The following is a 15,628-nucleotide window of genomic DNA, read 5'->3' on the forward strand; positions in this document are numbered from 1 at the left end:
GTTCTACAATTTTATTACCCCCTTCCTGACCCTGCTCTACACAGGAGCACCCCCCCTCCTTCAGAAATCACTTACTTTGCTTGTTCAGAAGGGTCTCCTCTGGCTTCTCTGTGCCCACCTCCCCCTCATCGGAGATCTTGTTGGAGTAGTTGCTGGCAGAGACGTAGAGCTTGTTGATGTCCAGAGTGGTCTTGCTGAAGGGCGACATGGAGGAATACATGCTGGCATAGCCATTGGAGGAGCAGCTCAAGGCAGCCAGGTCCAGGGCCTTCCCACCTGTGATGATGGGGATGTTCAAGGACAGCTTCCTCCTCCGGCTTGGGGAAGAGGACTTGGTGATGGAGAGGGGTGGTGGCGAGGAGAACTTCCGGTTGGCTCGCGGAGACTTGGGAGGCTCCCCATAAAGGAGCTTGGTGTTCTGGCTGCTGGCAAACAGGAGCTCCAGAGACCTGGTGGGGAAAAAACCCAGAAGAGACCTCATTGGCTCTCTGCACCTGATATCTCTTTCTCTTTCCCTTTCCTTTGTCTGTCCCATCTCCAAGCAGTATGGAGGCTGGAACTTCTAATTGCTGGGAAATCTACCTAGTTGCCCATCTAGCCTAGCATCCTGTTCCCACAGTGGACCAGCAGATGCCTGTGGGAAACCCACAAGCCAGATTCGAGCACAAGAGCCCTCTCCTCTCCAGTGGTTTCCAGCAACTGGTCTTCAGAAGTGTTGCTGCCTCCTACCGTGGAGGCAGAGCATAGCCATCATGGCTAATAGTCATTGATAGCCTTCTCCTCCATGCATGGCATTTTTGCCCCACCTCCCCAAGTCCATATTGCATTTCTCAGGAAAAAGTATCCTCCTCTCCAACAGGGGGGGAAGAGGAGGAGACTCACCTTGCAGGAATTGCACTGATGGGCTTCTTGTAGATAGTGATCAGCTTGTCCAAGACAATCATAGCCGTGGTGAAGACCCGGTAAGAGTGCAGGAAGGTGTTGAGGAAGTCGATGCTGAGGAACCTCAAGTCCGTCAGCCTCTCCAGGAGCCGCTCCACACTGGCATAGCGGATCTGGAGGACTTTGCAGGAGTTCATTGTTTTGCTGAATCGGATGTCAACATCGTCACAGTACAAGCTGGTGTCAGACCTGGGAAGCGCAAAGAAGCAGATAAATGGCAGCATGGCAAAGCATCATTTCCTTCTGGCCACAGAACATGGGGGAACCAGAATATTCATGGGGCTCACGCAGGCATTCTCTGACAAACTGGGTAAGCTGGTTCAGTTGTGCATTCATCACTTCATTTGTATGCCGCTGTTCCACAACAAGGATCTTGCTCACAGCTGCTTTAAACAAAGGAAGCAAGAATACATCTCAACCCGACCCATAGTTAGTACCTATGAACACATGTGGTGGGACTGCTCAAAGGTGGCTGAGTTTTGGAATAAGGTGCTTGCTGAGATCTCTTTGATAACTAAATAAACTGTTACTCCATCTTTCCACCTGGTGCTTTTGAACTTGTCTATGGAAACAATACAGGGTTTGAAAAACAAATAACTTATTTCTCATCTCTTAATAGCAGCCCAGGGTTGTGTTCCCAAATTCTAGAAGACCTTTAATCTTAATAGTTTGGATTGCCAGAATCCTAGGGTTTGGCAAATTGCTTTTCTTGAAAACATATTGCTTATCTAAAGAGGAAAGCTCGAACGAAGTTTTTTTAAAAAATAAAGTTGACCAGCCACTTACGCCTAATTTACTTATGCAGGCACCCCCAAACTTGGCCCTCCAGATGTTTTGGGACTACAATTCCCATCATCCCTAGCTAACAGGACCAGTGGTCAGGGATGATGGGCATTGTAGTCTCAAAACACCTGGAGGGCCGAGTTTGGGGATGCCTGTACTTATGTGATCGAAACCTTGGGTACACAGCTGAAAAATAAATAAATATATGGAGAGCAGGGTAAACCAGCTTCAGAAAGAGCTTTTTAGGCTTTCTGCCTTGCTTATTTGGGTCTGGGAAGGTTGTGCAAGAGCCCTGGGATGCTCACACATCCCTCTCACAACAGAGGCAAGTCTTTCAGGACTGCATCGCTGGGACCCCAGCTCCTAATAGGGTGGAGAACAGAACTGCAAGCCGACAACGTCAAAAGCACTCCATGAAAACTCCCTTCCTGTGCCTCCGTTCGTCTCAGGCACTTACTTGATCATCTGGGGGACGGTGACTTTTGAGTTCTCCTCAAAGGCATTCATCATGAGGCCATTGCAGCGGATGTTATCCACGCACTGAAACACACACACAAGCGTGAGGTGGATGGAGAATGAAAGCTGCATTCAAAACTGTGGAAAAGAGCAAAGGGACTGCAATTCTGCAACAGAGTTCTGCATTGGTGAATCTTTCTGAGGTGTCTGGATGTCTGCGTAGGTACAGGTAGGTAGCCGTGTTGGTCTGTCGTAGTCGAAACAAAAAAAAATTTCTTCCAGTAGCACCTTAGAGACCAACTAAGTTTGTCTTTGGTATGAGCTTTCGTGTGCATCTGAAGAAGTGTGCATGCACACGAAAGCTCATACCAATGCCAAACTTAGTTGGTCTCTAAGGTGCTACTGGAAGGAATTTTTTAATTCTTTTTCTCTGAGAAACTCAAGGTGGTATACATGGTTCTCTTCCTCCTCATTTAATCCCCACAACAGCCCTGTGAAGTAGGTTAGGTTGAGAGGTAGCGACTGACTGACAGTGATTTTCATGGCTGTGTGGGGATTTGAACCCTGGTCTCCCAGGTCCTAGTCTGGCACTCTAACCCAGGCTTCCTCAACCTCGGCCCTCCAGATGTTTTTGGGCTACAACTCCCACGATCCCTAGCTAGCAGGACCCAGTGGTCAGGGATGATGGGAATTGTAGCCTCAAAACATCTGGAGGGCCAAGGTTGAGGAAGCCTGCTCTAACCAGTACACCATGCTGGCTCCATTCAAAACTCCACCCCCAATAGCAAACTATTCTTAGAATGACCTTTATTCCAGATAGCCTGAAGATTATAGTCACACTGAATGATTCATTTGATGATGATGATAGTGTTATTAAATTTATTAACAGCCTTTCACTAGCAGGTCCTAGGATGGATTACAACATCTAAAATTCAACATTATAAGAATTAAAACAAATCACAGCCCCAGGAATTTGGGTCCCCAAAACACATATCTCAGGTCAGGTGTCAAAAGGCCAGAGCAAAGAGGCAAACAGAAGCCAGTGTGGTTTAGTGGTTAGGATGTTGGACCGGGACTTGGGAGACCCGAGTTCAAATCTCTTCGCTTCACTTACCTCACAAGGTTGTTGTGGGGATTAAATAAGGAATAGAGCCATGCACCCCACACCTTGAGGTGAACGGTGGGACATGAATGCAGTAAATAAATAAATAAGAATAAAAGTGCCAGATACACCTCCGTAAGGAATTCCGTTGCTTAGGGTCTGCCTCAGAGAAAGCCCTCTCCTGGGCTACACCCCACAACTTCTTTTGGATATTTACTTTCCTTAATAGAGTGGCCTGTGGGGTGGGGTGCCTCCCCTCCCAATCCTCTGGCACCTTGATTTGGGTAGCTCCTCCTCCCCCGGGCTTGACTCCTCCTTACCTGGCTGATGTCACTGGTCCAGGCTGCCTTTTCCTGCCTGGATGAGGCCACTAGGATAACTGTGTAGGATGGGCTGTCTTTTGGCTCCACCACAATCTTGAAGTCAAGATGGTCTATATCTTGCCCGGATCCTTTTGCTTTGGAATCGAGAGAACAGAACAGCGAGGCGATTTGTGAGGGTGAAGTACAGATTGCTGGTGGGTGAGTGTAACGTTGGGGGTGCAAACCATAACTGCACTGGGCCCTGCCTTGCTGCAACACCAAGAGGGTGGCACAGTGACTGTTGCATTTGTGAGCAGCATCAGGATCAAACCCTCCTCAGCTGTTTGTGGGAGAGAAGCCGCCATCTCTGCAGCATTTGCATATCCCAGTTTTTTCTGGCAACTTCAGGCTCAGTCTTTGCTGAGGGGCCATCTGTGATTCTCCCTACACTGGAATTTAGTCATTCCTCAAAATATAACTTCACAGATACAATTTTTAACCACTTCATAGGCCAGCTTCAATTAAACTGTGGGGTGGGGAAAGTAGAGCATCTGCTTTGCATGCAAAAAGCCCCAGGTTTTTTCTTTTATAATTTTTTAATTTAATTTAAATGCCTTTTTAATAATTTTTCTTCCTGTTCACAGAAGTTTCACTGACCAATTTATATGTTTAAGGTCCAGATGCAATGCATAGTGTATAAAAGAGAGCACTTATTGTTTACCTTGCATGAATTAAACCTACATACCTTTTAACTCTACAGACTTCTGCATAACATTTAGGCAAGGCTCTGACACACAGCATGCCTAGCCCTCAAATATACACTGTATTCTTTTTCCTATCTTTCATTTCTTTGCCTCTCCCCTTGAATTGATGGAATACTTTGTTAGTCTTCTTTGTTATACGTGTGTGTGTGTGTGTGTGTGTGTGTGTGTGTGTGTGTGTGTGTGTGTAAAGTCCTGGGTTCATTCCTTGGTGATATTTCCATGTGCAAGAGCCGGGAAATATCCTCTGTCTGAAAACCTGGAGAGCCACTGCCAGTCAGTGTCTGCAATATTGAGCTGCTAGATGACCAGGAGTCATTTGACAACCAATCCTTCTTCCAACCAGCAAACTCTGGGAATTGCAGCTCTGGGAGGGTTACAGGGGTCTCCTAACAACTCTTGGCATCTTAACAAACAACCCTTTGCGGGATTCTTTGGGGGAACCTGAGGTTGTTTAAATTTGTACAATACAGTTTTGAATGTATAGCGCAGGTGGAGCAGATGGGAATAGCATTGCATATAATTGCACATAGAAAATTCAAGATTTTCAGAACCCATCTGCACCAAAGTTGGATAAAGGTGCTAAGAGATGTTAGGAGACACCCCCACCCCATTCCCCTCATAGAACTACAATTCCCTGAGTCATTTAACAATCAATATTTTCCCCCCAGTGAAGTCTCGGAGCCATAGCTCTATGCAGGAAATAGGGGTATCCTAATAACTCCTAATAACTGAAGAGAAGACTCCCTGGAGAAGAGAAGACTCCCTGGAAAAGACCCTGATGTTGGGAAAGATTGAGGGCACAAGGAGAAGGAGACGACAGATGGTGAGATGGTTGGACAGTGTTCTCAAAGCTACTAACATGAGTTTGACCAAACTGCGGGAGGCAGTGGAAGACAGGAGTGCCTGGCGTGCTATGGTCCATGGGGTCACGAAGAGTTAGACACGACTAAACGACTAAACAACAACAACAAATAACTTTCAGCACCCTTAAAGGTAAAGGTAAAGGGACCCCTGACCATTAGGTCCAGTCGTGACCGACTCTGGGGTTGCGCGCTCATCTCGCATTATTGGCCGAGGGAGCCAGCGTATAGCTTCCAGGTCATGTGGCCAGCATGACAAAGCTGCTTCTGGCAAACCAGAGCAGCACATGGAAATGCCGTTTACCTTCCCGCTATAGCGGTTCCTATTTATCTACTTGCATTTTGATGTGCTTTCGAACTGCTAGGTTGGCAGGAGCTGGGACCAAGCAACGGGAGCTCACCCCGTCACAGGGATTCGAACCGCCGACCTTCTGATCAGCAAGCCCTAGGCTCAGTGGTTTAGCCCACAGCGCCACCTGGGTCCCTTTCCAAGCTACAGTTCCCGGGATTCTTTAGGGGAAGCCATGACTGTCTAAAGTGGTGCGGCACTGCTTTAAATGTGTCGTGTGGGTGGGGCCAAAGTTTGCAGGGGGCAATGAAGGAGGCTCACTCTGGTTTGTAGACTTTGCCTAAGGTCTGAGTAGTACTTACTGTCCTCATCGGTGCTCTCTGTGTCTTCCACCAGGGTGCAGTCAATGAGGGAGATCACGCCATTCTGGAATAAAGAAAGAGAAGAAGCATGAGGAGGAGGCCGCTTGAGCGGGAAGTTCTTACCACCCTGTTTCTCTTCCAGGTCTTTCCTCCCACCTGGGGAGGCAGAGGAGGGGCAGGAGGTGGTGGTGCCTAGTGAGACCTGCCTCTCTAGGTTTGGATGTTATAACTTTCTGGCTACATCAGTCAGGGTGTCAAGTCAAATGCCAGACCAAGTTCAAGGTGTTACTATTAGTATATAAAGCCCTTAGCAACTTGGGACTCAGGGCAGTCTCGAGCAGGTCGCGCGCCCTGGTGCTGAGGGGCGGAGATCACTCCGGCGCCCCCGCCCTTGCAGGGCGTGGCATGGTTTCCGCGTGGCTTTGCCGCGCAGCGCCCTGCCTACCGGCCTGGCGCCCTGACGCACCGCGCCACTGGGGTCTACCTAGAGCCGGGACTAGTTTAGCTACAAGGTCGTCTTGCCCCATAGACACCCTTCAATCGGTGGAACTGGCACTATTACAAGTGCCACATAACACCCATACTGCATTTGTAAGAACTTGAAATTGGAAGGGGGGGTGAGAGACCTCCCCCCCCAAGAGCCTATCTCTCCACACTACAAGGCAAAGACAAAGAGCCTCTACTGCACATTACCAAATCTATATATATATATATATATATAAATGTAAACTGGGCATGTCCATTCCTCTCTAATGTTCAATGAAACCGCTTGACTAATAGCGCTGAAATTTGGACACAACGCCACATGCAAATAAGAGAGTAACCTAAGCCACTTTCCGTACACAGATGTCACACCTAAGCCACATAAAAACCCCAAAACCCTGTGTTTCAGAACACATAACTCATGGGTCACCATAATCTCTGAGATGTACAGTCACAAAAGTGTCAGACAGATAAGCATCTCAAGCACAATGCCTACCCACCCCATAATGGGTTTAAGCCGAGACAAGACAAAGGGGTGTATTTGACTTGACTCAGGGACGAGAGAACTGTAAATGCTTTGTACTGTGAGTACATGTGAAAGATTATATTTGAGTGACAGGGGCATGCCTGGATCTCTCTGACATATCTATGATGTCTTGATGATGCTTCTGGAAATGTATTATGGGAAACTTTGGGAAACTTTAAAGTACTGATGTAACCATTGTTCGGGGCTTCTCCTTGCTTCTTCTGTGTGGTAGTTTGAAGTCTTGTTGCAACAATAAAGATCAGGCCTACTGGACGCTGTTTTGCTTCTATCTCCTGGCTGAAGTCTCTTGCTTGTGGCCGCTGACCTGAACCTATGGTAGCCAAGGTTAGGCTATTGTGGGGTGCTTCAGTGACTCCCTTATACCTCTTTTAGTATGGCAGTACCTACCCTTTGGAACTTCCTATTGATTTCACCTGCCAGGGACAAGAATAATTTGCACAAGGTCTTTAGTAGGTGTCTTGGCCAAGCCAGATTTCACCCTTTCCAATTTACAGAGTCCTTGCCTGGTTTATTGCAAGTTGTTCTCAGGCACAGCTCTCCACTCTGGACCAGAAATGTCTCTCATGCCCCATGTATGGATTTGGGTTTCCATTACTCCACCCACTGAATGTTTCTAAAGCTGTACTGGGGTGGGACGGTTGACATGCTGTTTCTGACTGGGGCTATGCCAACACTATACAGTTAAAGCCCATTATCCCCCCCACAAAGGATCCTGGGATCTGTACTTTGTTCAAGGTCCTGGGATCTGTCACTCTGCAATGGGTAAACTACACCCTTTCCCACCTGCCAGCCACTCATCTTATTTGTATGCCGCTATTCCACAAACACAAAAATCATGCTCAATGTGAGAAAACAGGAAGGCATTTCAACATTAAACAGCGCAAAAAAACAATGTCATAATAACAGAGCAAAACAAACACAATGGCAAATATAATAACATATAAAAAGCAACACGGCAATACTATAAATAGAACAAGATTACGCAAACAACACCCAGCACTCAACAGCAAAAATAACAAGGGAGCCTGCCAGTTTCAGCTTGGTCCTAGAGATACCCCTCCCAGGATGTTGCTCATAGTCCCTCTCCTGCAGCTACTTCTTAGAGGGCTTCCGAGGGCAGAGGGTGGGGTATCTGGAAACCCACTGCCCTCCACTGCAAGGCCGGGTGCCACCTGCTCCCATCCACTCACCTTGGTCAAGTGCAGCTTCCCACCGGAGCCTCTCGTGCAAATGATCAAATGCTTGGAGAAGAGGAAGCACTGCCTCTCACCCTCCTTCTTCAGGGAAAGGGAGCCCAGGCGACCCCGCGTGATCTTCCCCTTCTCAGACATCGGCACTTGGATGAGGGAACCTAGGAGGAGGAGGATAAACACTACCGGTAGGTCACAGGGCCTGGGCAATGCCATTCTTCCTTCCCAGGCACCACAGTCAGGAGACAAGCTGGGGCAGCAGGCAAGAGTCATTAGCTTGGCCCTGGACTGGATTGTCCCCTCTCACTCCCCAACAGAAGAGGAGAGCTCCTCAAGAGTAGGGGGAGCCAACCTTTGGTGCTCTAGAAATCCCATCAGTCCCAGACAACACCTAATTAGCAAAACAAAAAACAAACAAAAAACCCCAAAAAGCTAATATGATTCTAGGCTGCATCCACAGAAGTACTGTGTCCTGTTCTGGGCATTACAATTTAAGAAGGATATGGTGGTACCTCAGTTTAAGAACAGTCCAGTTTAAGAACAATTTGGTTTATAAACTCCGCAAAACCAGAAATAGTGTCCCGGTTTGAGAACTTTACCTCGGTCTAAGAACGGAATCCGAACAGTGGAAGGGCACTGGCGGCGGGAGGCCTCATTAGGGAAAGCGCACCTCGGTTTAAGAACGGTTTCGGTTTAAGAACGGACTTCCAGAATGGATTAAGTTCATAAACAGAGGTACCACTGTACTGACAACCTGGAATGTGTGCAGAGGAGGGTGAATATGATGACCAAGGGTCTGGAAACCAAGTCTTATGAGGAATGGTTGAGAAAGCTGGGTATGTTTAGCCTGGAGAAGAGGAGACTTAAAAGGTGGTATGATAGCTATCATCAAATATCTTTTTTGATGGTAAGAGCTGTTTTGCAATGGAATGGGCCACCTGAGAAGCTGGTGGACTCTACTTCAGTGGAGGCTTTTCAGCAGGGGTTGGAAGGCCACCTGTCATGGATTATTTACCTATGATTCCTGCATTGCAAGGTGTTGGGCTACATGGCCCTTGGGGTCCCTTCCATCTCTACAAATGATTTCTAACACAGCCAGTGCTCATGGGAATGATGGGAGTTGGAGCTCAATGACATCTGGAGGGCACCATCATGGTCTGTCCCAACCAAAGGGGTGACTGGGTAGCAATGGCCTAGAAATGGTGCTGTGCTGAGAGGATAGAAAAAGGCCCCTCTGTCTCTCCTCTGCAGGGAAGCTACCTTGTCTGACAAATGTCTGGCTGGTGTCCAGCAAGATTTCACACCCCTCGATGATCATCCTTTCGATTGCCAAGTTCTTCCGAATGTTTTCTGTCTCGCTCACTTCGTCATGCATTATCCTACGGGAAGAGGAAAAAGGTCAGCAAAACGCCAACTGCGTTGGGATGGCTGCAGCTGATTTTATTTCCCCACCCCTAGTCCAGAAAATGGACCCATAGATTGGGGGGGGGGAGAAAACAGCGCCTGGCACAGAGTTAGCATTCAGCATAGTTCCAAGTGTAGCAAGCATTCCACCAGTTTAAGCCATTTGTGGCGAAGGGTTGACAGAAAAGTTGAATCTTGTTTCAAGATGGGTGACATGACAACACCTTCCAGTGCCCCTGAGGGCAGCTTAGTAGAAGATGGAAGGCAGCCTATGTGGGATACCAAGGTATTCCTGCATTGCAGGCGGTTAGACTAGATGGATCTTTGGGTCCCTCCCAAGTCTACGACTCTCTGGTTCTATGATTCTAAGGCCTCTAAGCCATTCTCCACATTCCCAGCACCTGCTGCCTGAGGCAGCTACCTCCCTCTGCCTAATGGTAGAGCTGGTCCCCATCACTTGGGCAGGAGGGAACAAATGGCAAGATGCTCACACCCAGGGCCGGCGCGTCCATTTGGGCGAACTAGGCAGCTGCCTAGGGCACCAAAATGGAGGGGGCACTGGCCAGCCTGCCCGCTGCCGCCCGGTGCTGCCTGGGGCTGCTTGCCTCCTCCACATCTGTCACTGCACTTGAGCGGCTTCAGGCCGCTATCCCGAGGAGTGTGCATGCCTCCGGAGAGTGGCCTGAAGCCGCTCAACAACAGCTGACGAGCGCAGTGGAGGGGCCCCAGTCTCACGCTCCCCACACGAAGCTCCGGAGGCGCACCTCTCAGCTGTTTTTATTTTATTTTTTATTTTTTCTTTCTTTTTTCTATTTTCTATTTTTATTTTTCCTATTTTCCTATTTATTTTTTCTATTTATTTATTATTAATGGGGGGGTGCCAGAAGGTGATCTCGCCTAGGGCGCAAAAATCCTTAGCACCGGCCCTGCTCACACCTCCCTCACCCCCATTGTACTGGGCTGGACTAGACCTTTGGATCCCTTCCAACTCTGCAGTTCTATGATTCCTCCCCTCCTCTGCCTGACCCAACAGAGCCCCTTTCCCACCAGCTGGTCCATCTCTGGCCCATGTGGCCAAGACCTGGCCGGTGGAAAAGTCCCAGGTCTAACTGAAGACGGGGAGTCTCTCTGAGACCAACATGCCTTTGAAGTTTCTCAAGCAAGCTTGAAACTTCTCCTCGGGGATGTGTGTTTTCCCTTCTCAGCATTTTCTAAAATAGCATATGCTGCCTTGTCATCCTGCCCTTCACACATCCTGAACACGGTGTCTCTGCTGGAGTACAGATGGAGGCTTATTTTCCCCAATGTGATAATTATACAAAAATGTGAGAAGTTCAGCATTCATTAAGGCGCTGAGCTAAGCGTGCTGCCGGGAGCTCTCTCCATGGATGGCGGTGGGTATTCGGTGGTGCACACACAATCACGTAGCACCCGGGTACATTCTCGCCTTCCAGAACCAGAACTTCATGGCAAAATTTGTGCTCAAAATTCAACACACCACACCCTCCGCCCTACAGCATGAACTGCCAAATCTTCCCACCTGGAGAGCTCCTCCAACTTGGACTTGGCGTAGTCCAGGCTGTTCCTCTCCACATGCTCGTGGGGCGTGTGAGCCAGGAGCTCGTGCAGCGTCAAGATGTACCTGGGGATCTGGGCGAAGAGGAGACAGGTTAGAGAGGGTGGAAGAACAATTCCGTGCAATGCAGAAAAGTCCACAGGTAAGACCTGGAAGCAGCAGGAGGAAATTCTGGGCATCTTCCACCCAAGCTATTTGGTTTATGCAATTTTTTTTGGAGCTGCCCTAGAATCCTCATGGCTGTTGAGAATAAGTGGGGGAAGCCCAGCTGCACACCACTACTTCAGATCCACACTCCCAATAAAATATTTGATCAATTATGTGGGTGGGGCTTACCTGGGCCCCCCAATATTTTATTCAAGTTGGCATCCCTGGCACCAGGGATCTATACTGGAATTTCTCCTTGCACTTGGGCAAGGAGAGAGAGAGAGGCTGTCTTGGGCACCCCCTTGTGACAGCCACCTGCTGCTTCCTCCCACACCTGGAACATGGGGTATGTCAGGAAAGTTTCCAGCGTTCGCTCCTCGCAGTCTGGCTTGGCCTCATAGTGCTTCAGCAGCTTGTCGAAATCCCTGTTCTGCTTGCAGTGAGCCAGGATCTGCAGGCTGTACTGGTGGTTCCGGACAAACTCCTGGTAGATGTTGAGCATCGGCAACAGGATGTCAAAGAGGTCAGCTGTGAGCAAAGAGGCGACAGTGAGAAGCAGCGGGTGTAGGAGATGCAGTCAGCCCCTGTTGACTCTACCCTGGAGCCTAGTGGACACAGGATATTGGCTGGTTGTTGTAGGGGGACGGAAAACCAGGGGGTGAGGGCATGGAACGCAGCATCCGAGGAGAGGTCGTGGCTGAATAGGTGCAACTCTGTGCGGCAACATTTTGTTGTGCTTGACACTTGTCCTCCCGTTGAACCAGGAAGAGAACGAAGAGCAAAGAGTGACACTCACCCAGCACCAAGGTTGGCCAGCTGGAGATGCGTGCTTTCAGGCCCTGGTAAAAGATCTGGTGTAAAAACATGATCGTCTCACTGAAAGAGAAAAGAAAATGAATCAGATGGAGGAGCTGTTGTGTAGGCATCCTCCTGGTGCTCCCAGGGTTCAAAAAGTATGGGGAGTGAGTGCTCATTTCTTAAGAATGAACCTTTTATTCTCTGCAAACACAGGACTTCTAGTGTTATGGGAGAGGGAGGAAAACTTTTCTCTTTCCACTTTCTTCACGTCAGGCATAATTTTATAAACTTCTCTATCATGTTGCTTCTTACTCTCCTTTTCTCTAAACTAAAAAGTTCCAAATGCCACAACCTTTCTTCATAGAAACTCCCCTGATCAGTTAGGCTGCCCCTTTCTGAACCTTTTCCAACTCTACAATATCCTTTTCAAGGTGAGGTGACCAGAACTATACATGGTAATCGCAACATAGATTGGTATCTTCTTCAGTAAACCTGCTCAACTGGGCACTGCTGGTCTCCTTCCATTCGGACAAGCCTGGTCTTGCTGCACGCATCTCAGAACACCTGTGCACATGTTTCCATGTGCTTTGTCTGGGCACAGGTGTCTTCATACAAAAAAGGGGGGGCAGGTGGGAAGAGGTAACCAATAACGCCTTTCATCTGATACTGGTTCTCACCAGCCCCTGACTGTCAGCAGAAGAATCTGGCAGCCAGTAAAATATTTCAACAGCAGCTCAAAGTGAAGCATTGCCCACTTCCTTCAAACTGAAGCATCACTTCTGCTGTCCATTCATTCCCACTATTGATCCCTGCACTCCTGGGAGAGAGGAAGGGATTCTTCAGCCACAGAGGGACTAGGATGGGCAGACTGCTGTCAATCTGCAGGACATGTGGAAGTATGGATACCAGCCAAGCAATTATCCTGCTTTGTGGGAAGGTGGCGAGAACAAACTGCTCTGTTGCATTTCTGGTGACACCACCCATGGCAGATGTTCAGACACTCGGCTTGCATCCAAATGATACTGTATGTTTAAAGCACACCCACCCACAAATAATCATGGGAACTGCAGTTTCTCCTTAAAAGGTAAAGGTAAAAGGACCCCTGACCATTAAGTCCAACTCTGGGGTTGCGGCGCTCATCTAGCTTTACTGGCCGAGGGAGCCAGCGTACAGCTTCCGGGTCATGTGGCCAGCATGACTAACCCGTTTCTGGCGAACCAGAGCAGCACACGGAAACGCTGTTTACCTTCCCGCTGGAGTGGTACCTATTTATCTACTTGCACTTTGACGTGCTTTCAAACTGCTAGGTTGGCAGGAGCAGGGACCGAGCAACGGGAGCTCACCCCATCGTGGGGATTCGAACCGCTGACCTTCTGATCGGCAAGCCCAAGGCTCAGTGGTTTAACCCACAGTGCCATCCACATCCCTTACAGAGCTGCAATTCTCAGCACCCTTAAACTACAGGTCCCATGATTTGAAGCACATTTTTCCCCTCTCAAAGAATTTTGGGAGCTATAGTTTGTTAAGGGTTGCTGGAAATTAAAATGCAGTGCGGGGTAAACTACAGGACCCACAATTCTTTGAGGAAAAGAATGTGCTCCAAGTGCACTTTAAAAGCATGGTGTCTATGCAGTCGAAGTCCGCTGGGGGGTCACCACAGAGTACAGGAAAACAACAGAGTCCTAGGAATGCATGTTTGGGAGGTATAAATAGTTTAGTACAGCCACAAGGTACCGCACTGATCGAGAAGGATGTGTTCTGGAGCTGCAATGTGGAGTTTTAAAGTGCCATCGTAGTAGAAACTGGGGGTTCTTTGGAACACTGCAGCATGCCTGAGGGCACACAGAGATACACACAGACTTGGAGATGTGTGCCCTGCTAACAGAGCTTGACAATGTCAGAAAGGTGAAGGAAAGGGTTAATAGAGCTTGGGGCCAGATGAGGCAGGACATGATCCAGGCACTAGGAGGAAGGCTGCTTTCTTGATGAGGTGGTCCAGCCTGCCAGGCCAGAATCCCTTCCCTGGTTCCTTCCTTACGGGATACTGCAGGGCAGGATCTGGCCATCCCAGTTCCAGCACTGGAGGAGGCCCTTGACGGTGCATTTGCGCAGCCCCTTGCTATGCCTATCTGAAGGCTCCATTAGTGCCCAGTCTAATAGGATGGTGGGAAGGTTGTGGAGCCTGCTTACTGTTGAATGCCAGGCATCTACCCCTGCTATGAATGATCTAATGCACCAGTAGCTATAACAACAGAAACAGTCTGGGAGGGGGAGCGCTGAGAAACAGGCCAGGCGATTTCAGCTGTGAGCAAAAACAGGAGCTGCTGGTGCCTGGATTTGGGGTGAAGCGAGAGCTCAGTCCTGGCAGAATTTAGCCCAAGGCTCCATTTGTTCTAATTCACCAGAGTTGGGAGCTAATTTGGCCTGTGCCCTCCTTTCTGTGGAAACAAAGTCCACCCTGAAGGGGGAATTTTTAAGAATGTGTTGTGTGTGTGTGTGTGTGTGATAGAGCATGCCTATGCACACACCTAAGTCCTGACCAACACACCTGCACTTTCTCTCCAGATGCACCTTTAGAGGGAGCTGCATTCAGCCAGAAATGAGGCAGAAATGAGGCTGCATGAATATCTTGGGTGCCCGGCAGGTTCCTTGCAAGTCACTGCTAGAAGGTGGTGAAGGATCCTGCACTTGGGATATCCCCTTTGCCTGACTGCGGGGCTGGCAAGCCTGCCCACTGGCCTACACACACTGTCCAGTGCTTGCATAACTTATGACATGGGGTGGGGGGGAACACGAGAGCCAGGAATGGTGTAGTGGTTAGAGGGTTGGACTAGGACCTGGGAGTCTAGGCTTTGAATCCGCACTCAGCCAGCCCGACCTACCTCACAAAGTTGTTGTGGGGACAAAATGGGGAGGAAGAGAACCATGTATGCCACCTTGAGCTCCTTGGAAGAAAGGTGGGATATAAATGGATAAATAAATATATTTTTATTTATTTTTACATCTGTGGTCCTTCAAATGTTGTTGGACTCCAAATTCAAGAAGTCCCAGAAGCCAGCATGACCAATGGACAAAGATGATGATGATGAGAGTTGTAGTCTGGAAAATCCTTGAGGACCAGAGACACATTCTCTGCTACTGCCATTTTTTAAAGCCTTTCATGTGTCCAAGCATATTATGTCTACTAGATCACCCCGGTGACTTGTTACTTGCTAATTTGCTGGCAAGACCCAGAACTTCATTCTGTCACCTCTACTTGACTCAATTTTTCAGGCTCCCTCCCTGACTGGTGGGGGTGGGGGTGGGGGGAAATCAGTTCTGCTAGAAGAATCTCCTCTACATTTTCTGTGGTGAAGTCAGACACAAAGAATTAATTCAGCTTCCTGCATTTCATGGTTCAACAGCCTCTCACTGGCTGGTTTCTAGCTCTTCAATAAGAAACAGTTTTTGTTGTCCTAGAGTTTTTAGCAACAGGCTCCCCAAAGCCCTTTTTTGTTATGTTTGCAAAAGTAAAATAAAACACACTAAATCTGGTTATAAGCCACCAAGCAGACTTTTTGAAAAGTTGAAAGGCAGGCTATAAATCTAACACACACAAGCAAAACAAATAACTGTGGGGCTAT

The 15,628-nt window shown here is 48.5% G+C and overlaps 1 protein-coding gene across 2 annotated transcripts in view; it reads right to left on the minus strand.

Moving 5' to 3' along the window:
• The window catches only part of RASGRF1 (Ras protein specific guanine nucleotide releasing factor 1), a 70,128-nt gene that overhangs the window by 16,929 nt on the left and 37,571 nt on the right, over positions 1-15,628 (minus strand). For both annotated transcript variants that reach the window (XM_035131316.3, XM_088656629.1), the window contains 10 exons: positions 12,004-12,083; positions 11,542-11,735; positions 11,025-11,134; positions 9,341-9,459; positions 8,081-8,241; positions 5,861-5,924; positions 3,604-3,740; positions 2,183-2,265; positions 883-1,131; positions 76-449 (listed from right to left, as the gene is read on the minus strand). In XM_035131316.3, the coding sequence (XP_034987207.1) occupies positions 76-449; positions 883-1,131; positions 2,183-2,265; positions 3,604-3,740; positions 5,861-5,924; positions 8,081-8,241; positions 9,341-9,459; positions 11,025-11,134; positions 11,542-11,735; positions 12,004-12,083 (1,571 nt within the window). The remainder of the gene's footprint in view (positions 1-75; positions 450-882; positions 1,132-2,182; positions 2,266-3,603; positions 3,741-5,860; positions 5,925-8,080; positions 8,242-9,340; positions 9,460-11,024; positions 11,135-11,541; positions 11,736-12,003; positions 12,084-15,628) is intronic.

Source organism: Zootoca vivipara, chromosome 13, assembly GCF_965207765.1.
Source record: "Zootoca vivipara chromosome 13, rZooViv2.hap1.1, whole genome shotgun sequence".
Taxonomy (NCBI): Eukaryota; Metazoa; Chordata; class Lepidosauria; order Squamata; family Lacertidae; genus Zootoca; species Zootoca vivipara.